The 24,144-nt window shown below is 47.9% G+C and overlaps 1 protein-coding gene across 1 annotated transcript; it reads left to right on the top strand.

The window, feature by feature from the left end:
• The first annotated feature begins 715 nt into the window (after positions 1-715).
• LOC149354089 (uncharacterized) lies at positions 716-20,792 on the top strand. The gene is made up of 8 exons (XM_089577450.1): positions 716-826; positions 2,985-3,076; positions 4,344-4,542; positions 8,452-8,503; positions 13,434-13,531; positions 15,428-15,519; positions 15,690-15,921; positions 20,769-20,792. Exons 1-8 carry the CDS (start codon positions 716-718, stop codon positions 20,790-20,792), a joined length of 900 nt encoding a protein of 299 aa, XP_089433576.1.
• The last annotated feature ends 3,352 nt before the right edge of the window (positions 20,793-24,144 follow it).

Below are 24,144 nucleotides of genomic sequence, written 5' to 3'. Positions count from 1 at the left end.
CTGCGAAGAATCCCAGGAGCCGTCTTGGCAGGGCGAAGGGGATTACGAAGCTCGCACGTCTATAATGTCCTTGGCGTTGAGTATAGCATAGCCTTCTTTAGAGAAGGGGTAATTCAGCTGCTTACACAGGGCAGATAGGGGAGTATACATAAATCCCTACGCAAGCATTGCTGCGCTCGCGGAGAACTGCGCAGTTGGTGACGTAAGAAAGGATTTGACGTTCCTGTGAGCACGTTCCTGCTGTTGGAGGGAGATGAAATTACTGCATTCTGCCGCATGCACTAGAGGCGCTGACCGCCATTGCTGCTCGCCGCATCACTCTCGTTTCAAAACTATATCACTAAGCCTCCTCACACACATCATTCGCTGGCAATGAGTCAATACGGTCATAAACCACACGCTGAAGCCATGACGAAGATCACGCGGCAGCCATTGAATGGCAAGCTTGCGTCATTATTTCGCCATTTGAATGGTACTGCGGCTGTGGGTACAGTGAAAAACTGCCATACTGGCGTTGCATATTCCGACAACAAAAGAGACACCCCATACATTTCTGCTTTCCACCACAATGCGCTCCATTTGCTGAAGGCTGGCAGTTTCGAGAAGTCGCGTTTTGCGCACCTTACCGGACCGAGAAGAGGACGGCACCTGACGCCACTTCCTTGATCACCTGCAAGCTCGCTCGTCTGAGAGCAGAACAAATACAGCGGGAATCATGGGAGTCTCGCCCTCGAACGTCTGGGACCCGCACAGGCCACTGCCGCTGCCGTTGCTCAAGCTTTTTATCGACGTCAAGGGGAACAGAGGCCTTCACATCTTCTACCCTGTGAGTACAACTTTCATAGAAGGTGTAGCATTCCTGCGCCAAGCATCAGCGCTTTGCCACTGTTCTGGGATACAGAGCTGCCTGTAAGAAAGAAGGGATGGACGAAGATCTGAGTGACAGAGGACGAAGCTGCCAGAGATACGGGAAAGGTATTTGTGTGAGTAGGCGAAAGGTCGGATATATAGCATCGAAAGAAAGTGAGGCGCCAAAAACACGGAGGTGATGCAACAGGCTTTCCAGTTCTAGCCTTCCTGCCATACTCGCAGATTTCACGCGGAGCAGTGAACCCTCACAGCGTGTGCTCGGTGCGCGAACTCGGCGTGCGAGGCCGACAATAAGCCACTGGCGACAAAAAAGTGTGCTTGGAAGAAAAACTCCGTCGCACTCATACATGCTCTCAGCCATGAACGACTCGATGGCCAAACTGCGCTGAATAGCTGCTAAATGTACTGAAAACACTCACAAAGCCGGACAGCCATAAAAGCGAAGTACGACCGACATCGAATATTTGCCAAAACCTTTCCACAGAAAAATTGGTTTCTAAACAGAAAACGCGTAGCAGCTGTCTCACTTCTCAGTGGACACCTCAGCCGCGCAGTGGGGGATATGATGAAGGAAGGTGTAAAGAAGCAACGTAGTAGAGGGCTTCAGGTTAATTTGGACCACTTCGGCTTCATCAACATGATCTGACATTGGAGAGCACATGCGCGTGTTTTGCACTTTTCTTCCGTCGAAACGTGACCACCGGGGCTGTGATTTGATCCGCCGTCGTAGGCATCAGCAGCCGAGCGCTCTAACCACTTAGCCACCACGGTGGGTGCCGCTGAAGAAGGGGCGAGAGCTATGGCGCTTCAAGTAGCGAGATGAACCTTGTGAATGCAGCGAGAGACACTGAACGCTCTGCCCCAGTCAGTAATTTCGTTCTCTCATCGGTACAGACCCGCAGATTTCGGTTTAAGCCCCACCTCTCGGCGGCAAATGAGATATACTTAATGCGAACGAATGCAGCACGCTATAAAGAATTGTCTGAGAGCGGCGGCTCTGAAACGCCTGTAGCGAATCTCATGACCAACGTCAGCCAAGTGCCGAAGAAGAGGTGGCGCCAGCACGCTCTACAGGTCGTGGTCGTGGCCGATCGCACGATGGCGTCCAAATTTATTGCAGTTGCTTCGACGAGGCCTTCGAAGGAGCGGCGGCCGCGGCGTTCAGCGTCAGGCGAAAGTCCTCAGCGTTCTGTGCAGAGTGTACGGACGCCACCTCCTCTTCGGCATTTGGCTGGCGCTGGTCAGGGCGGTGGCTACATACCAAAGCGGCAAAGAAAGCCGAGCGCGGTGTTCAGCAAAAGAAACGTTGCTCATGACGAATGCTTCTTAAGGTGAGTGCGGCTACTTCCAACTATGAGGCAGCTACGCGTTTCTTGCAAGGCATTTCATGCGTACAGCTTCTCTTGACGACTAGAGAAACTGCCATTTTTTTAAAGCCCAGTGTGGTCGCCGGTTATATTCGTGACAGTGGTTACTGATCGTGCAGTCCAGGTGACCGCCTACAGTTACAGCAACTGCTCCGTTGTACTTGCGGAGTTGATGATAAACGCAACTCTGATTTTGAACTCCATGGTTGCTTTAAAGTTATTGGTACCAAATTTACCTGTAATGTATGTCGCGTGCGTTGAAACTTATGTTCATGCCTGTTGTTTACTGCGTTAAAAATTTAAATCTCCGCACATTCCCTTCGCACAGTAAGCGCGTGATACGGCTGGAACATCGCATCCCTGGAGGAAAAAAAAGACGAGTTTTGCAAGTTACAAAATCTCAGTAACACCATGTTTTTCTTTACAAGTTATCGGATCGCCTTTCCGACAATATATAGAGGAGATGCACGAGGAAAGACAAAATAGAAGAGAAAGCATTTCATTGTATTTTGCATTGAACTCATCGCAGCTTAGGCTTTTCAATAAATCTGGACAGATGCCTAACTGCGAGTTTTATGTTCGTTACGAGCCCTTGTCTCGGAAATCGAGTCTCGAGATCCAGGATTGTATGGTGGCTTAAAAGTGAAGTCGCCTCATAAATTGGTCCATAAATATTTTTTTCTTAACGCCAGCGCCAGCAAGGTTTGTGGTAAATAACAAAACAGCGATATCTTTTTTGTCTTCTAGTTTGGCTGGATGAAGAATTTCGAGACAACTCTTCCAACACCATATTTCCATGGCATGACAGCAAGAATGTTCTGCTTCGCTCCCAACGTCCTGTAAGTTTCATCTTTTCTAATTGTACATCGATATCTTCGAGGATAACTGATGCGATGCCTAAAAATTGTGTGCGGATTGCAGGCACTGGGAAGCACAGGGAGGTGGTGAAAATGTTTGTTGGCAGAAATAAAAAGAATCCACGTTCATCCTTGTGTTATGTCGTCACGTGAAGAAGGGGCATCTCGCGATCCTCGATAAAAAAATGTGCCGACGAACCGTTAATTTTATTTGAGTATCAGTCTGCTCCTGAGGTTGTCACAGTGATGTTGTTTGAGCCGTGCTGCGTTCCTGCTAGTCGCCTCGTGGCCTTATGTGGAGGCCATGAGGCGACTAGCAGGAAGTTGCGTGGAGGCCTTCAGTTTTGAACGGCACATTACCGTGAAATCATTATTCTCCTGCAAAGCATGTATAACAAATAGTTGTTAAAGTTGCCAATACTCTACCGATCGACCTTCTGCGCATATTAAAAATGGTTTCCTGGGTAAACAATGTGCTAAAAAATTATCTGATTAATGCTCGTTTGTTTCGCTCTTCTAGACTTACAAGAAACCTTGCTTATGTCAACTTTAATCTGTCACCAAATATTAATATTGATGAAAACCGTGTCGTTCATTTAACGCCTGCGAATATTTGGAATAATTTTACCGCCAGCAGAACTGTCTTATGACGTCTCTAGTGTAAAGACGCGCCTTAATGACCTCATTTAGCCACTGTGACCGGCATCTTTACTTTTCTATTTCGGCTGTTGCTCTGGTTTGGTTTTAATTTTGTTCATTTGTCGTCACTGCGAAATGCGTATTCATGTAACCGTTTCCCATTGTTGTATTTTAGTCTTGCGCCTGTATTATTGCAGTTTTCATAAAACTACAGTTTAGTTGCCTACACGTATCTCGCTTTTGTATCATACACTAACCCGGCTATGGATCCGAACAGCGTTTGGTAATATGTATGGTATTAAGTAAAAAAAAATTAATAGTGAAACTGAAGTGAAAGAGAACGATCGGCTTAAGCGAGAAAATTCCAACGCGCAAGGACCTTCCGAAAAGGGCTTACACCAAGAAATTACTCGTTTTCATTCGACAAATGACAGCGAAAAACAAAATAATAGCAGGATGGCGCCGAAAAATTCTTGAAACATCTTCGGTAATCTGCAGCTTTCGGTTTTAGTACGGTATACTAGCTTCGATCTTCGGTTGAAATTACAAGAAGAAAGTATAGCAACGGAAAAACTTCGATTTCTTCGACTTCGATTTCCCGACCACGCAGAAAGCAGATTCAGATCCTGGTGTACGAAGAGGGCAACGAGCAGGAGTGGAACGTTGGCTTGGACGTCACCTCAGCTTATGTGTACTACTCGTCGTCGGAGGGACCGCGAGGCAAGAAGCGGATTTACGCGGCCGCCATAGCGCCAATAGGGAGCTACTACAGCATCGCCATCCAGATGGTCGAAGACAGGATGTTTAAGGTACGTAAACGCACGTGGGGCGTAGGAAGATCACATGCATCGCCCTTTTCTCGAGATCTCCCGCGCGCGTGCACGCACGCACGCACACACGCGCACGCGCACGCACGCACGCACGCACGCACGCACACACACACACACACGCACGCACGCACGCACGCACGCACGCACGCACACACACACACACACACACACACACACACACACACACACACACACACACACACACACACACACACACACACACACACACACACACACACACACACAGCTTTGGCGGCCTGATGCCCCGTTTGAAATGCAGTTCGCCACCCCCTTCTGTCTCCGATACTTTTCGCATTGTCTCCCTTCATCGCTGCTATAAAATCGAAAAGATGCTAGCAGAAAGTCGTGCGCCTTTGCTCCTTAATTACCTCACACATCCCTGGCGCACCAATAAGGCACTGCCTGGCGCACCAATGAGGCACTTATGCTCCCTTTCTGCTTTTTTCAAAACCATCCGAAGGTTTCGAATCCATTGATTTTTAGGAAAGAAAAGGCCCGCAACTACCTCCCTGGGCCAGTGGACCCCTCAATCGCGCTTTGAGGCACATCGTGGTGGTGTCCACTTGCAAAAGACTGTGCTTTCGCACAATACTGCATTCTTAGCAATGCTAAACCGCATGCTATTCTTTCCCGTCTCTTTGTAGCTCGCGGAGAACGTTGCAGAGTTAGACATAAAAAAATTTTAATATTTGTAGGAAATTTGATGCCATCCTTCTGAGTGTACGGCCGCAGAAGTTCGGCCCAAATCCACAAGATTATGCGCTCGGTTGGTTCGCACATAATGGTTACTTGTATATGTTTTGACTCTGAGCCTTCGATCTCTTCGCGCTCTTGATGAGTTGTTCGTCTCAGTCTTGGAAAGCCTGGCTTCGGACAAAAGAACAGGAAGATCAGTGACGGACAGCGCGTCTAAGGGAAGGATGAAAGTAAATGTAAAGGTTGCCGGTATTCCACCGCTGAAGTTATACCACAACCTCAAGAGAATTTTTACAGAGAGGCAACCGTAAGATGGTCTTTCTGGCTACAGAGAAACTTATGTGTTCAGCGCAACTAATGCAGCAGAAGAATGTATGGGACGATCAGACATCTAATGCGACTATTGTTCGAAAGCAGTTGGATTTACCCTCGTTGATTACTTATATGCTTTTACTCTAATGAATGCTTTTACTCATAACCTGGCCTCCACTCACACGGCAAAATTTTTCCGGAGGGTGAAGGTGGAGTGGGGAGGTTTCTCAAGGGCTGCTGGCTTTCCAGATGCGTCTTTGAATTCCGATTTTGCCGTCGCCTTTCACAGCCGTGGGTGGAGGCCTTGTGGCGGATAAAAATAGGTGGTTTGGTGGTGGAATGCGTTTCTGGAGGGTAGAGTTGAAGGGGTGGATAGTGGATGGCGCTACTGGGCAGTGAATGTGGGCAAGGGTGGGGTGGAGGGTGGATCGAGGGTGGCAGTGGGGAGGTGGCTGGTGGGTGGTGCTTCTGGAGGGCGGAGGCCTATCTTTCTGAGGCTACAGAGAGACAGATACATGCGGAAAGATACTGGCATTTTCGCATTGTCAATGGTACTGCTTCCGCAGTAAATAACAATAGTGTAACCTGCGCTTTGCAGTTCCACGTCACCAGCGCAGTTGCAAACTGGACTTGTACCCATGAGAGACCGTTTAAGCGAAATAAAGCGTGCGTGGTAATGACATCTGCGTTCTCATGCTGTTAGTACTGCTGTCTATTGAGCTTTATTTTGCGAAGGCGCGAAGTAAGCTCCGATGAAGGTGACGCGTGTAAAATCGTCTTTTCTCAGCTTTGTGTGTTTCCCTATGCATCGTACACTTACTCTGACCCACTATTAAGTCAACTGTATGCCAATTTTAAGTCAGAGCTTGTGTTTGTCTGCCTTTCATGTCCCTGTCATTAACCTCGTACGCTGTTATTCATGAGCAAAATGGCGAACTAACTAGCTTAGAGTGCAGAACTATTGCACTATTATACAGCTAGAGAACTGCGGTATCCACACCAAGCCGCACTTCCCACCTTCGCTGCAGCTTGCATCCTTAGCCAGGGAGAAAATTTTGATTATTCGCGCGTACCTAGCTTGTAAACTTTGTTTCATCTTTTGTTTACTTCTATTTGCTCGGCGTCCGCCTCGCATTAACGAAAACAAAGTAAAATACTTGCATGGGTCTTGTCGACTCACTGTGTGGGCTGCTTCTTGCTCCGAGCCCGAGGAAAGCAAAGCAGAGGCTTCCTGATGAGCACTCCTTGGCACGTGAAATGTTGTATACGTGCCGTTCTCGGTCCACTAGGTAACTCTGGTGACGCAGCGATGCATTTGAGCCTTTGGCTGCGTGTCCTGGGCACTTCTGTCGGGGACGGAACTGCCTAGGGTGAGCGAGCACGTAAAAAAAAAACTATCACTGGCGGTGATACGCTTTTTTTTATCGCTGTGTCCATGCCTGAGCCAGAGCCTTGGTCCTCCTAGAATGTCCCAAGAACGGGTTTCCAGTCCTTCGCTCGTACACGAAGCAATGCACTGGCAGCCCGCAGCAGCGAGCTGCTGGTAGTATCAAAAAAAAAAAAATGTAGTAGCTTGCTGGCGCCGTATCAAAGCGGTGCCCACCAGCTTGTCGACTCATTGCGTGGGCTGCCTCTCGCAGCAAGGAAGAGGGAAGAAAGGCCGTCGCTTATGGGCGAGCATCCATTGGTGCGCGAAATGAATACGCATTCTCAGACCACTAGGCGACGCTGCAGACGCAGCGATGCATTTGGGCCAGCGGCGGCACGCCCCGGGAACTTTCGTCCCCTATAGTAAATAATAATGCGCAATGATTTCATCACTTCTAAGAAAGTGCTCCGCTCCTGCCGCTTGAGTGTGGCTAGAAATCATAAATATTACGCAGCCCTTAAAAAGGTACAGGTGCGGCCAGAATAATACGGAGCACGCGAAAGGCGGCCATGCTAGCAGAAACTGCATCTAAGCGCCACCTATCAGCAAAACAAAGACACCCCTGGCTATCCGCGCGCAGCGAGAGTGCCTGCCGCCGAGCCCCCCTCTTTGCTGCTACCCTGCCGTTATCACTGTTCGAAAGATGCTGAGCGGGTTCGGGCAACACCGCCAGGTGCTGCCTTCATCCAGGCGTGCTCACTTCAGCCTCGGTGGCCGCGCGGACTGAAGGGCCGAGATAACACGTAATGCCAAAACGGCCGTCTTTCTCCCGCTTACAGCGCGCGCCTCCCCGCGATGCGAGAAACGGGGCAACGAAGCGCATGGCGCTGTCAGCAGAGTATCAGTCGATCATAGAGAAAGGGATTGCATGCTATATGCTGCGATGTTGATAGGCCTGCGGAAAAAGTGGGTCCGTGCTACCGGCGCCATCTCGCAGCGTCCAAATTAAGATAGTCCCTGTCGCCACTGCTAGGCAGCGCGCATAAGCACGTTTCCGCTGCTCCGCGACCCTTCCTGTGCTCCGTATCATTTTGGCCGCACCTGTACATATGTTAATATTTTTGAGAAGCTTGGAACGAAAAAGGAGCAATTAAGCTTCTAAGTTAGTTGCATTGAATGAATAAGTGTTCCACTCACGTCGTCCTAGTATAGCGCTAGCATTCTGATTCTATATAGTATTATTGTCTATTATTTTGATTCCTGTATTTCTCATCCCGTGAACGCATTTCAGTACCTACGGAGGAAAATCGTTGCCACTTCTCGAACGCACAGAAGCATCCAGCATGAAACAGGAACAAAGTTAAAAGAGCGGCAGCAATAGTTGCGGGCTATACAGTTAGGACCCATCACGGCATTCAAAAATATGTTTAACTCTGACAAACTGCAGTTCACCCCTGATGAGTAAGCTTTATTTTTTTTTTGTTTTACAGCTCTTTTTCAACGACCAGGAGAAGTACAGTGCGGATATGGAAACAATATCAGGTAAAGCGATCTTGAAAAAGATCGGTCTTCCGATCGAGTCAAATAAATGTTTCCTTTAACGAAGTGTATACTTCGCTATACACTCCTTTAAGCAGCCAAGTACACTCTCGCTCTCGCAACCTATATGAAGATTATACCTCCTCGCTCGCTCGCTCGTTTTATGTTCTTATACTGAGGAAACCGATTCATTGTAAGCCTGCCCTGACGAAGAGGATATCCTGTTATGTTTTTCAATTTCCTGGGACTTTATCTTACAAGGATCGTCAGCTACCAAGAAATCATTTTTGAGTGAGTTGAGAACGTCAGGACAAGTTCGCGGAGGTTGATTATCGCACCGTGTTCTCGAAGAAAATCAAACCCGAGGATGAGGTCCTTCGAGCATTGAGCGAACACAGCGAAGCAGGCAATGAAGGTTACACCGCGAAGCTCCATTCTAGCGGTGCATACGCCAAGCGGTGCCACCAGATGGCCTCCAGCTGTCCGGATGTGCGTTCCAGGCCAAGGTGTCAGTACTTTCCTCAGGACAGTCGCCAGACCACGACTCATGACGGAGAAATCGGCGCCGGTATCTACGTGAGCAGTCACGTGGAGGCCGTCAACGATAATCGGGATTTCAGCCGAAGCTTGGTCACCTTCAGGAAAGCGCTGTGTGTGGGAGGTCGGACTAGGGTATCGTTCTCGCGGTCGAGTTGGGGCGTCAAGGGGAGGCGTCTCTGCTCGTAGAAAGGTCGTCGGACATAAGGGTCGTTCGGAGTGTCCAATTGAATCGTCAAGCGAAGGCGTCTCTGTGCGTCGAAAGGTCGTCGCGGCGTGGGGTCGGAGGTCGGGTCGCATGCTAACGTCGGTGAGCGGAGGATGTTCGTCATTATGTCCAGTGACGGCGGCCTTACCTCCGGGTGTCGCCGTCCTCAGTTTTCCCGGCGCGGGCTGGAGGACTGCCGGAAGTAGGACTGGCGGGCTGGTGAAGACAACCGTCGAGGCGACGGTGACCTGGACTGACGTTGGGCAGTGGGTGCAGGCGGGACGTTGGCCGTTAGGTACTGATCGATCTCTCGGGGTCGTTCACCATAGCGGGGCGGGGGTGCGTCTGGCGAAAAGCCGCCCAAGCCAATCCGGCGGTACGGGCAGTGACGACGTATGTGGCCTGCGTCGCCGCAGTGAAAGCACAGGGACCTGTTTTTCGGCGTGCGCCACATGTTTGCCTTCGTGACAGGTGGGCGGTCGTCTGGCAGCGCTGTCGTATAAGGGAATCGGTGGGACGGCGCGGTAGGGGCAGGAGAGTAGAACGCCGGCGGTGGTGGCGCAGGGCTGCGCAATGCCTCGCTGTATGTCATCACATAGGGTGCTGGCGGTTGAGGAGGTGGAATGGGCTGCACCGTGCGGCGTATCTCGTCACGGACAGCATCCGAGATGGCGGTGGCACTAGGAGGCTGCTCCACAGAGCGAAGCTTCTGCAGCTCTTCGCGGACGATGCTCCTGATGAGCTCTCGGAGGGTGGTGTTCTCATCCCCGGGCTTCGGCATGTGGCACTCCAGAGCAGTGATGTTTGATGGACGACCGTAGTGCGCAAACCGCTGTTGCAGGGCGCGCTCCATGCCTGCCGCTTCCTTTGCAAAATCGGCGACTATAGCCGGAGGATCGCGCACGAGCCCGACAATCAACTGTTCCTTCACTCCCCGCATCAAATGGCGCACCTTCTTGGCTTCTGACATCGAAGGATCAGCGCGGTTGAAAAGCGGGGTCATGTCCTCCACGAACATCGCTACGCTATCGTTTGGCTGCTGCGGTCTGGATTGCAGGGTCAATTCAGCACGCTCCCTCCGTTCGTTGCTGCTGAATGTATACAGCCACTGCCGCCGGAAGTCTTGCCAGGTGTAGATGGCGGACTCGTGGTTTTCGAACCACGTCTTGGCAGCGTCCTGGAGGGCAAAGTAAACGTTCCGGAGCTTGCGGTCCTCGTCCCACAGATTAAATTCAACGACCCTGTCATACCCTTCCAACCAGTCCTCCACATCCTCAAACTTGTCACCATGAAACGACGCGGGCGTACGAGGCGTATGAAGAAGTAACGGTTGCGAACTTACAGATTGCTGGAAGGTCTGGCTGGCCACAGTAGAGGTCATCGTGCGGGGTGGCGCGGTGAGGGGATTGTATTCGGGGGCTAAGCCTCTCAAGCGGCGGCTTGATTTGTGGACAGGTGTCGTGTCCAGGGTTGTCGCTGAGCGCTCGAGGTTCCTGGGACCTCTTCGTACATGGATCGTTACCCAGCACCTCCACCAAAATGTCACCGGACGCCAGTAGAATGTTCTCCCTGGCAGAACAGTAGTTAGCAAGCACACTGGGCAGAGCGCAGCCGACCGACCCTAGAACCAAGCAGAAGAAGACGAAGTCCGGCGCTCGACAAAGGACGAAGACAGACCGCACGGGGGCGCCGGTAGAGTGGTGTTTAAAATAAGTGTGACAATAGTGTGTGTGTGTGTGTGTGTGTGTGTGTGTGCGCGCGTGCGTGTGTGTGTGCGTGTACGTGTTTGCATGTGTGTGTGTGTGCGTGTGTGTGTGTACGAAAAGAAAATGTGGGGGAAGGGGCGGTCTGCCTGTCTGCTGGAGCTCTCTTAACCAGCCCTCTAAAAGGGATGGGAGAAGAGGAATAGAGATGGGCTGAGATGGGATAAAAAAGAGGAGGGTGGAGAAGTGGACCAGAAGAAGGCCGCAGGGAGGAATGGTGGGCCGTTGAACAAGCGCACCAGCTTAAAGTCGATAGAACTTATGCGGAGAAGGAAAAAATTAAGATTGTACCAAAATCATATTTCATATATTGCCGTTGTTTTCATGTCGCCTCAAGCGGCTGTCCAACGAGTCAACCTCAAGTTCATCTTAGCGCCGTGAAACCTTTCTTAAACATAGCCCTTTTTAAACAGTTATACATGAAAGCATAGCATGGCAGTAGTCTGATAAATACACATGACTACGAGTGCTTTCAGGAAGCCTCCGCCTAAAGCTAAGAGAAAAATTTCGAGCATAGTGCTCGCAAAGGCTTGCAAATGAGACAAAGCTAATGTGAAACGGTCGTTGTTTGATCTTCCCTGCGAATCGTGTATTGAATGAAATATCAAACTATCTCCGTTTCTCTTCATAAACGTCCTTTATTTTTCTAACAAAAGAAGTTTCTTCACTTCATCAGTGAAAAATCAATCTCACTTTACAGAGGTTGTAAGAGATCCCTTGCAATGTCTACAAGACGCCTCGATATATGTGAACTTTAAATAAACCTGCATGTATTGCAATATCTTTCTATATTTCCCTCCTTATACTAATTTTCCACATTCCTATCCCTCTAATACAATGCAAGGCCGGTGTGAGTGGCGCCATCAGGTAACACAGTGGGGCACTGAGGGATAGACCAGAGTTCTGGGAACGCCACGAGGGGGCGCTTGTGACGTGAGCGCCTGGGCATCGTTCGAAGTGCGGGCAGCACAAAATAAAAAGAACGCCTGAGAAAACAGACGAAAAGAGATGGGCAGTTCAAGTACTCAAGTACTTGCACAGAAAGAGCATTGATTCAAAGTGGCGGAAAAGGACTAGAAATCTAATCAGCAAGTATGCAAGAAACCAGAACGGGAAAAGAAAGAGATAAAGAGCTTTAAACGCCGGATAACTAGGCAGATGATGATCGGTCAATTCATTCATTGAAAAAAAAAAGCGGACTCTGGTTCTGTGAAGAGAATCGAAATGGTACTGCGCAAAATAAGCAGAACTTGGTTTGGTTTGGTTTATTGGGGTTTAACGTCCCAAAGCGACTGAGGCTATGAGAGACGCCGTAGTGAAGGGCTCCGGAAATTTCGACCACCTGGGGTTCTTTAACGTGCACTGACATCGCACAGCACACGGGCCTCTAGAATTTCGCCTTCAAGAAATTCAGCCGCCGCGGCCGGGATCGAACCCGCGTCTTTCGGGCCAGCAGCCGAGCGCCGTAGCCACTGAGCCACCGCGGCGGGTTTAAGCAGAACTTGGTTTGGTTTGGTTTGGTTTATGGGGTTTAACGTCCCAAAGCGACTAAGGCTATGAGAGACGCCGTAGTGGAGGGCTCCGGAAATTTCGACCACCTGGTTCTTTAACGTGCACTGACATCGCACAGTACACGGGTCTCTAGAATTTCTCCTCCAAAGAAATTCAACCGCCGCGGCCGGGATCGAACCCGCGTCTTTCGGGACAGCAGCCGAGCACCATAGCCACTGAGCCACCGCGGCGGCGAATAAGCAGAACTGGCTTTCCTTTTATAAGCAAGACCTCAGCGGTGGCCTCGTGGTATGAGCATACGTGTTTCATGAGGGAGTCGGGGGTTCTACTCCTAGTGATAAGGGGTACCCACCAGTGATAGAACGGGTGCAAGATTTCTTTGGCCCACCGATGATACAGCGGTATTCCTTAGGTAAAATGCTTGGAAAGTAATTAATTGAAGTTAGAAAAGAACACCAACCAAAAATGTGTGAACACGACGTTTCAGACCCTTCTGCATCTTTGACTCCGCCTAGTTTAAAAGAAAAATGCCTCGTGCCATGGCGCGCTTTGGTCAAAGCTGCCGTTGCGCGATTAAAATTCAACTTCATGGCCAGAAGGAAGAATTTCTAGATAGTACCTGCCAATTGCACAGATTGGTTAGATGAATACAAAGAAGAAAAAAACGAGCATAGTGGCCATGATAAAAGCGGTGAAAGCCGCCTCAGCTTAAAAAGTGCTCACAGAAACAATGCTTGTAAACTACTCGAGGATGTCGCTTCCGTTAATGCAGTGTTCAAGAAAAGTAATTGTCCTTTTTTTTTGGCGTGACCACTATTAATTTACCGTGTCCTCAAAGTCTGAACGCTTAGTGTCTGAACGATACACTGGCTCTGAAAAACCCTGCATCTTTTTCCTCATGTGGCTGTTACAGGTAAAACCTGGAAGGTGAGATTTTCTGTCGGAGATCACGTCGTATGGTCGCTGCACTATACTGACGAAAACAAGAAATTCTTTCCTGCAAAAGGACTAGTAAGCCACTTTGTTTTCTCTGCTGTTCTTTCATTGTTAACAAGATACGTGCGTGTACTACACCGAACGCGCTATAAATGCGTTGTCTGCACGCTCTTACGTTGTCTGCAAATGCGTGCTTTTAGATTAGACAGCTTTAAATTTGTTTCGCGCTACAGGCTCCACTTAAAACAGGATAACTTCATAAAATTTTAGTTTTTAAATGTTTATTGTTTGGCTCATTCTTGCTACAGAATTAGCGCAACAAACGGGACCTACAGAAGAGAAGAGTCAACCGACTTACCCAACTTGGTGTGCTAACGAAATTCATTATGAAAATAATGAATTCCGTTATTAAGGTTTGGTTTGGTTTATTGGGGTTTAACGTCCCGAAGCAACTCCGGCTATTAGGGACGCCGTAGTGAAGGGCTCCGGAAATTTCCACCACCTGGGGTTCTTTAACGTGCACTGACATCGCACAGCACACGGGCCTCAGGAATTTCGCCTTCATCGAAATTCGACCCTTGCGACTGGAATCGAACCCGCGTCTTTCGGGTCAGCAGCCGAGCGCCGTAACCACTGAGCCACCGCGGCGGAGCTATATTAAGGTTTGTTTCGCAGAAAAAACCACATTGATTGCTGCAAAAATTAGATTTAGGAAAGGAACCTTTTTTTCCCCACCACTCCATTCAAACTTGTGACATAAATGCAAAAAACTCCGTAATGACGATTTGGAAGTGAATGTTGGTGTGGCGTGGCCTCAGAGAGCCGCGCCCTAAAACTGTATTTACGCCGCCGCCTCTGGTGAAAAGTGCTGGTGCGGACGATGCCTGTACCTTTTTTTTGCATTTTATACATTAACAAAGCTCCACTTCCGGTGAAAGTTGCCTCTTCATCATTACGACGTGGCACTTGATCAATGGAGGCAAACTTCAATTCGTGCTCAGCATTCCCTTAAAAATCCACACAATGATATATATGTTTAAAGAGCGAACATTTCGGGCTGTGATCACGACGTGTGAGCGTGTTTATTTTTCTTTCTTTGTTAATTTGTTTGTCTTGAGCGCACAATCGGGGATAAAATGAAAACAGCCGGAGGGAAATTATAAAACGCAGGCAAGTAGCGAAATATATTGAACGATTAATATGCGTTGTGATTTAATTTGAAGGAGCGATGATTGGTGTGATCCTTGAGTTTAGTAAAGCTGCCGGAATCTTATGCACCGGTGCTTGTGGTTCTAGAATGGACTATAAATTTATGACTCAGTGAAAGGCTCCATTATGCAGAGGAAAACTTTACAACCGACAAGTGAAAAACCATTACGTGACAGCGAATGCAAATAAGCGACAGCGAAGAACCGTTTCATATACGTTGCCTTGACATTTAAAGGGTGGCCGGAAAAGACAGCCAAATGGTGTACTAACCTCAGTACACGTGTTAATATGTTGAAACAAATATTCGAGGCTCTGGTCATCCTGCTTCGAGGAATGACACTTGTGCTTTTTCTTTGTTTCGTCTCCAACTGCTGGGTCGGAAGAGCCCTGCATTTGAGCTGAATCCAATCCTTTCTGAGATTTGTTTCTAGCGAACGGAGGGGGCGAGCTCTCCAACATGCTCCCCATTCAAAACAGCAGCCTCAGTTATCAGTAAAAATAAGTTTAGTCAATTGCAATTTTCTTTTCGCTTAGAGAAGAGCCCGTCACCTCTAAGTCCTTTCGACACATCACAGAATATGCCCTTCTTCATCGTCCTAAGTCACACTGTATATTTCGACGTAGATAACTTTATGGAGCCTGTCTGCTCGTGAGCAATAAGTAAACGTTTTTTGTCGAGATCGAGCTTATCTTTGGGGTGAATCAGGATAGTACTGAATATACCAAGTTACGCTTCGGAACTTTACTTGTTGCTGCCTGCAGGGACCGTCGTTCTGGTTCCCGGGTTTAAAGCTGAAGGTCGGTACATCGGCCAAATTCCAAGGCGAAGTCGTCCGGTTCAACGAGGGAGACATGTAAGCACTAAACTCCCCTCTGCGAACTCCTATCTAAACCGAACGAAGGACGCGAAACTTATTCCCTGATAAAAAAGTTCTGAATTTCTCGATACACAGCACTTCGTCATCAGCGCTGGTTTCTGGTGTGCGTAACTGTGTATTCTAATTTGAATTATTTTACTTTTTAGAATCGAAGCGAAGTTTGGCCATCCAGATATGAGTATTACATTCAGTTCGGGCAGTTGGTATGTGGGCAAAACTATCGCCTTCCTGGTGAAAAGAACAGAAGAGTCGTTTTTGATTCTGGCAGACTTTGCAAACGAGGGCGCCAGAAGAATATCGCCCCGAGACGAGCCGTACAAGAGTGGAGAAATCAAACCCGAGTTCAACGACGCTTTTCGCCTGCTAAACGTCTTCGTCGTAAGTATGGCATGCGGGCTTGCTGGTTCGCCATGGAATACATATTCCGCAAGCACTGCTCCGCACTTTAATGCTTAATATAATAACGTAATGATTTACGAAAGCGCGGCTCCTGGTTGTAGTGAAGATGAAGACTACATCTTCTAATCGAATTCACTACCCAGCACTCACAGACCGGTAATTCATTCAAACAGACGAGACAAAAAAACAGTTTGTTATGGGGCAGCACAAAGCTACACAAAGGTAGAACACAGAAAACATCACGAAGGCAGGCACAAGTGAGCGCTTCGTGCACAAAAGACAACGCTCCAATTCAGGAAACACAGGTTCGATGAGAACAAGGGTGCGTCCTTTTTAGCTACACGTGGTAGTTGCAACGAGGCTGCAGCAGTTCAGGCCATTCACACCAAGTGCTGCGTCTGGTAGAGTCAGTGGAAAATTTTCCCACCGACTCTAGCGTCTGCCCCACATCAACGACAGAAGTCGGTGGACCGCCAAAGCTTTTGAGCGCGCCCTAGACGCGTCAGACGGCGCTGATGAGTTGCGGGCGCACATATTTTAAAGTACGGGCCATATTTCGGAGTACTTCGTAGTACTATTCAAACTGCTGCCTCTAAACTATCGGTAAGCATCAAGTACGGTACCGCAGCCAGCAACAGACATCGACTAAAAGATATTGGCCCTGACATTTCTGAACGCAGCCGCCAGTGGCAGGAAAAACAATTAATTTAAAAAGAATCTTTGAAGAGCCCGGCTCCGGGTGCGCGACAGGATCTTTTCGTTTTGTCGCCACATAGGGCCGCTGAATTCATGAAAGACGCAGCTGAAAAACGCGATACTTCACCGGCGCTTCGGCTGATACTTCGCTGGTGGGATCGTCGCTCGTCTAAGCTTGTGATTGCACAAAAAGCGTTGAAGCTTTGTTTATTGTCAAGGTTTAGGTGAAGGTCTATGACAACAACACGTATTCTGTCTTCTAGAACTCAAGAAAAAACAGTGACGACAGAAAAAAGTTGTTTCATTTGGCTTTGTCCGCGCTTCAGGGGAGCGCATGATTTTTTGTTTGTTTCTTTCGTGCCTCTAATGCAGTGATGGAAAAAATGTATTTTGGTAAAAATTCTTCCATGATGAAAGTTTGAAAGGAGGCAAACGCACGTGTGAACACACACGTGTGTGTGTGTGTGCTATGAAATAAATAACAGCAGATACCCCTGTCTACATCGAAACAGGCTCGTAGCAGGATCTTGGTTTTAAGTATCACCGCTTTGAATCGCGCAATAAAGTAGAGTCCGTGATCTGAAAAAGCTACAGAATGGATCCTAATGCACATGTGACTATTTCGCTTTGTAAATATCACTCACAGTGTGACGTATTGTGTTACACACCCTTTGTGTTGGCGCAGTAACTAAGGGAATGCGGTGCTGAGCACGTCGTCGCAGGGTCGAATCTCGTTTGTGGCGGATGCGGTTCTCTGAGGCGAAGTCTAAAACAATCCCTTTTCTACGCGATGACAGCGCAGGTTAGAAAACGCCAGGTGTTCGGAAACAGCCCAGAGACCTCCACTGCGACGTCTCTCATAGCCTAGTACAGCTTCGAAATGTTTATTCTTACGTACGATACCATACCATACCATACCATACCATACCATACCATACCATACCATACCATACCATACCATACCATACCATACCATACCATACCATACCATACCATACCATACCATACCATACCATACCATGCAATTTATTGTGTTACCTAAGGAACAAGTAACTTCCGCCCGGCCACTACATTTCACTGAACCACAGGTTCCATATTTTCGCTCAGAAGTGCTAGCACTCAAAGTCAAAATGTTGTCAGAATACGCACGCGAAGGCACTGGGCGCAAGTGAATCTTTATTTCTCACATATCATGTTGCTCCTGATTAAAACTATAGTTGAAGAGTGTTCTCTCTGCTTACATCCGGCGACAAAATAACGCGGAGAATTCCGGTGCTGGCCCTAATGTATCGCAGCGCCTTCTGGCTGTGCGCTCCTGGTCTCTAGACGTTCGAGTGCACACGCGCAAACTTTCGTGCTCGCTGAAGCAACAAGCAAACAAGCTGGGTCTGGGGGCCAAATTCCAGCTGCTGCATTGTGCGTGCTGTTCAAGGGCGCTCGATGGGCCGTAAAAGTTGAGCTTTGTGGGCTTTCGTAAAGAAGATCTGATGAAATAAAAGTCCGATAAAAGTCTGCCTGTCTCGGCGACGGACTGGCAAATAACAAATTGAGTGCCCATTACTGTGCCTGAGCTAATTACAGTGGTTTTGTGAGGTTTATGGGTTTACGTCCCAAAGCGACTCTGGCTACGAAAGCCGCCGTAGTGCAGGGCTCCGGAAATTTCGACCACCTGGGGTTCTTTAGCGTGTACTAAAACGCACAGTACTCGGGCCTCTGGCATTTCGCCTCCACAGAAATTAAACCGCCGCGGCCCGGGATCGAACCCACGTCTTTCGGGTCTGCAGCCGAGCACGATAACCACTGCGCCACCGCGGCGGCGAGCGAATTACAGTGGACGAAAACAATTTCATAACCACAAGAGAACAGAAGTTTCTTAAATGTATGTCATTTGCCTCAATACATGGCTGAGGGTATTGAATTTAATTTCCTTCTTTTCTAAACGCTACGAACGGATATATTTTTGCTCACCTAAATGTTGTCGTCGAATTAACCTCCCTTACTTTTATTGGTTATGCGAAGTGCCCTCTTTATTGAAGTTATATTCGACGGAGTTAAAACAATGGGAGGAACCCTCGGCGTATACGCGTGAACGTCCGCACAACGAGCGAAGTTGGTGGAAGGTTTGAGAGAACAGCAGAACAGCTATTGCTCGGTGCCTGCCTGTGCTGGTAGCGTGAATGTTGGCTAGTGTTTTATCTCAATCCCCCCTTCTTTTCTGGTGTCTTCATCTCACGCGATTGCTTGGCCCTAAACCGCAAAAAAATATGCTATGCTACGTCGCCTTGGCACCGACATAGACATCATCTGAAAACAGCGCACGCTTTGCTCATCAGCGCGCCCCCGTCTCTTCTCTTCCGAAGATGCAGGGAATTTAACACAGGACATTCATATTGCAAAGAGTGCACGCAACTCGTTAGCCACAGAACTTTTCTTTATTTTCTGTTCATGGTCAACAAAAGATCAGACCAGAAAAAAATAACATTTACAATAGTGGCAGCCTTGATTAGGCTGTGCTGTGATATGCCAGTGTTGGGTGATCTGGCAAACCTAAAACCATAGGCCACAAAACCACGTTGCTTCTTGGCGAACAAAGGCGAACCCAGTATATGCATTGCCTTACGACTCTATGCTAATGAGTAGTTACGCCGTTAGCAATGAAAACAAAGTTAAACGAAAATAAAAAGAAATAAAGCTCGAGAAGCAATGCTTTCGCATCCAAAGCACCTAAATAGTCTTAAGTGCTCACCGTAATTTTCTTCCCCGCCAGTTGCGCGTGTTTGCCAGAGTCCCTTCATACTGTGAATTTATAAACTTACCATCGAATGTGTCTTCTTCAGCAAAAAGATTTTATGCTACTCATCGTGTTTAGCAGCGACATTTAAAAACGTAATACGCGCTGATTCTATAGATTGCCTTTTCGCTTCACGCGTTCTGGTTCGACACCCAGTAATTAATGATATACAGGAAAGATTAAGAAACGCACAGCGGGTGACATAGGATGCCTGGTTAACGTAGCAGCGCAAGAGGTATGTAACATCTATCAAGGCGGAAAAGAACATACGGAACAGCCAACTGCTTACGAGGGAAGAACCTTTCCCTCACGTTCAGTTGGGCTACGCGTACTCAATCATAAATTGTTACTGGTGTCTTTAGGTGAACTCGATTTACACAACTGCATTATGCTCGCCGCTCGTTGACACAGCGCCGCTAATAGGGAACACAGAGGTTTTTCGTTTGAAGTATGAGCTTTTAGGGGGCACGGCTTGTAGAGATAACAGTGAAATATGTTTAGACATTGTGGAAATAAGACGCATCATAGTAATACTCGTTACAGACAGCATGTACTGGCCACGGTATTTTCACTGAAATCATTTATTACGCGAGTGACGGCATGCCCTTCTGCACTCGCTTCGTGCAGGTCCGTACAAGCCAGAACTAAAGGCGCTTTCGCACTAGAAAGTCGCGATCGTCGCGCAACCAGTATTGTTCGCTTCTCTCGAGGCTTGCGGCGAAAAAGATCGACTAATGTTGGGCCGCAACAAGTTCAGCGATTGTCATCAATACGAGACTAGCCCGAAAATTAAGCCAACCTACCAGCCGCACCGCAGCAAAGGTCTCCGCGCAACACGTCTATTTATTTACATCTCTCTTAGCTTACCCACGGTCTCCGTTTTCCATTGTCCCGGAAACGCTGTATGAACTAGCCACAGGAAAGCTCGTGTATGCCATGCGCTCTGCACAGATGATTTAAAAAAATTGCAGTAAACGCGCGAATTGTCGCGTGTAACTGTTGCAGGAATGCAATGACTTTGGCTGCAGACTCTAAGTACCTTCGTTCAATATTTCCCCTTGATGGCATGGACATACTGTAGTCTTACATGCACGGTCACGCTGACGTGGGTGGCCTTAATTCATGCTGGTGAGCTCTGCACTGCAGATGCACGAGTGCTGAAGCACCGTAACGCCGGTGAGCAAACTATGTCGATCACTTCCGCGACTCGCCTCTGTTGTAAATCGCGGTGCCCTGTGCTTCCCGTCAGCGCTCGTAGCCAGTTCTGGACGCGCAGCGCGACTTGTATGGTGCGACTGAAACCTGATCCGCGCCTGGTCTCTCTTTTTTTTTTTTTCAGGAATGGAGTACGTTTACCTCATAGCGAACAGCAAACGTACACGAAGCACTTCGAATTCCAAAACTATTAATTTCCAGAGAAGAATGTGGTCGCTTAACCCGTGCGATACTTCGCGAGGACATGACTGCGCTTACATTCATTCTGCAATAAACAAGTGTGTGATCATTACAGATATTTTCGTTTCCCGACTATGTCTCCACATGGCTTGAAGTAGAAGCATTCTTTCCAATAGTCGTGTCTCCTTAATTTGTCCCCATGCGTGTAACTTTCCACCGTTCATTCATTCATTCATTCATTCATTCATTCATTCATTCATTCATTCATTCATTCATTCATTCATTCATTCATTCATTCATTCATTCATTCATTCATTCATTCATTAAGTCCTCAAAGGCCCCATTTAAGGGGTATTACATGAGGGGTGGGCGGGGAGTACGGCAGTTATGACAAAAAAAATGATTTTCGATGGCAGTCTTGAATTGTTGAAGATCTTCAAGGGAAGCGATATGGCCGGGAAGGTCGTTCCAGTCCAGGGCAGTACGGAGGAAAAATGATTTTTGGAACGTTGTGGTATGGGCGCGCTGGGGGTAGACTGCTTTGGGATGGCTGTGACGGGATAAACGATGGGCTGGGCGGATGAGTGCGTTGTTCGGTGGCAAGCTGTGAAAAAATGTATGATAAAGAGAAAGGCGAGCTGGTTGACGACGGGATGCTAGGGTACGAAGTTCAAGTCTAGATTTTAGTCCAGTTACACTAGCGTGATATGAGTACTCTGAAAGAATGAATCGCGAAGCGCGATTTTGAATAGATTCCAGTAAATTCGACAGGTTGGTTTGGTGAGGATCGAATATAGAACTAGCGTACTCTAGTTTAGGTCGGACAAGTGATATATAGGCAATTAGTTTGACGGAAGGGGGTGCTCAGGAAAAGTTACGCCGTAAGTAGCCAAGGACGCGATTGGCTGAGTTAGCTATATTAGTAACATATCAGTTATTGCTAAAACTCTCTGCAGGACAGAATCTTGTGTATATGTTTATTGCTTAGTCATTCTGTGACTAAATAGTGTAAAATGAAGAGCAAGCTATTTCTCCACACCCAATGAGTTGTGGTTGCCTATTTGATAATTCATCAATTTATGCACCAAGAAAAGCATCCGCATGGACTGTGCGGCACACCGTATTGGAAGGTTCTGAATTAATTTAGGACACTCTTCAACGTGCACAGAAATCCAGTTGGACGGACGCTATTCTATTTTCGCTCCAATGAAATCTGGCCGCCGCGGACAAGCGACATGTTTGTGGCTTCCGTGATTTGTCTTTTAGATTATCAGCCGTCACAGTAATATCACTAGATTAATATTAATCTAACAATGAATACAAACTTCAATGTTCCACTTGTTGTCACAGAGTTTATGACATTCCTTTCCACAACATCTTTGAATTTTGTGATGAGTACGGCACATCCATTTATTGAATCTACCGAGTGGCTGTATCTGCGCCTGTGGTTACAAAGCAATCAGAGCGGATTATACAATCAGAACTCTCAAGGCTACGGTCAACCAAATATCAAGAATGATTAGAAGGGTAACCTGGAATCGGGAAGAGATGAGGGAGGAAGACACCCTCCGCCTAGTCCAAGCCCTAGTCGAAAGCAGGATTACCTAAGGGCACCCTTGTCAACAGATCAGAATCGTTGATAGAAAGGCCATTGATACCATTACAAAAGGAGCCTATAAAATTGTCCTAAACATCCAATCAACGACATGAACGGAACATGAACGGAACGGTCTTTGGGATCAGGAGTACAAAACACCTTCGAGGAGCTCAGGGAGGTGGTTCTATAGGGTAAAAAAACGCCTGACCACAACACAAGCGGGTAGGGATGTCCTGACGAGACTGGGCCTATGGCAAGCACGACGAAGTAGTGAGAGTAAGTCCCATATTCTAACATCTTCAAGAGAGATTACCTATGTAAATCGAATGCACAGACACATGCACCACGAACGGCAGAAGGGTAGAACGAGAGCCAGACTCAAAGCACTGGCGAAAAAACTACCAAAGGAACCGAAATCGGTATACGTGGATATCGGAGCTTATGCCGAGTCAGGTAGGTTCGCCACTTCTGCGGTCGACAACCAGGAGAGGCCAATCGTCAAGGCTTCAATGCATGCCAAAGACCCTGTAGAAGTGGAATCACTGGCCATAGTCATACCATGAAGACTCGAGATCAACAGTGGAAGTCTTCGCACATAGCGACGGCGGGAGTTTGCGGCATCCCGGACAAGGGACGTGGCCCAAGAAGATGCCGGCATTCACTATCTGCACCGGCTCATCCTCTATATTTCATTATTAAAGGTTTGCTCCCTCTCTCTCTCTCCCAACAACCCGGTATGAACTACCTTACTGGAAAATTTCCTTGAAGGGCGAGCACACTATTAAAGGTGCACTGAAGAGGATTCTGAACTTGTCTTTTTGCCGCTTGAACTCAATCTGCACGTTCCTAGCATTCTTAGAAACTGCAACTTATTGCCCTGTATGGCCGATTTCCCTAATTAAATCGAATTAACGGCCGGGTCCCGCTCTTTTTTTTGAATTCTGCCTCGTACGATGGGCGGAGTCGACCAACGCGTGAAGTTCCTTTCAGCCAGCTCCGTGGAGGCTTTGCTTTCGCTTTATTTTGTTTTTTAGGTTTCCATGAATAAATAGTTTCATTCGCAGATAATATAGCCGCAAAATAAGCCCGCCGAAATAAAAATACGCGCGGACTATTTGCTACTACGGACTACTACGTATTACTCCGCCGATGGCAGGGCGGCAAGCCGCCACGGGACTGGGTGAAAGGCACTCCACGCGTTGGTCGACACCGCCCACCGTACGAGGCAGAATTCAAAAAAAAGGGTGGGAGCCGGCCGTTAATTCGATTTAATTAGGGAAATCGGCCATACAGGGCAATAAGTCGCAGTTTCTAAGAATGCTAGAAACGTGTAGATCGAGTTCCAGCGGCAAAAAGACAAGTTCAGATTCCTCTTCAGTGCACCTTTAAGTACACTCTCACACTCGCAGAATAACATGGATACCGGGTCACGAAGGCCTAAGTGGAAATGAGGTAGCGAATGATCTAGCCCGAGCTCTTACAAACAGGGCGGATCTCGATACCATACTACCTCCCACCTAGAACCGTATGGTGACAGGCTAGAACACGTTAGGCTAGAAAGAAGACATTTCTCATCGCCGCACAAACAACTGTCCTCATCGGATGCATTGACTAGAGGAGGAAAGAAGCAAGCACATATCCAAGCTATCACATTTTACACAAGATCAGACCCACACAAACCCAAGCTACTGTCCTTGGTGCGGGCCAAACCCACGCTCTACCA

This window comes from Amblyomma mixtum, chromosome 3, assembly GCF_055824585.1.
Source record: "Amblyomma mixtum isolate Tamu chromosome 3, ASM5582458v1, whole genome shotgun sequence".
NCBI lineage: Eukaryota > Metazoa > Arthropoda > Arachnida > Ixodida > Ixodidae > Amblyomma > Amblyomma mixtum.
This window is presented reverse-complemented; position numbering and strand designations above follow the sequence as displayed.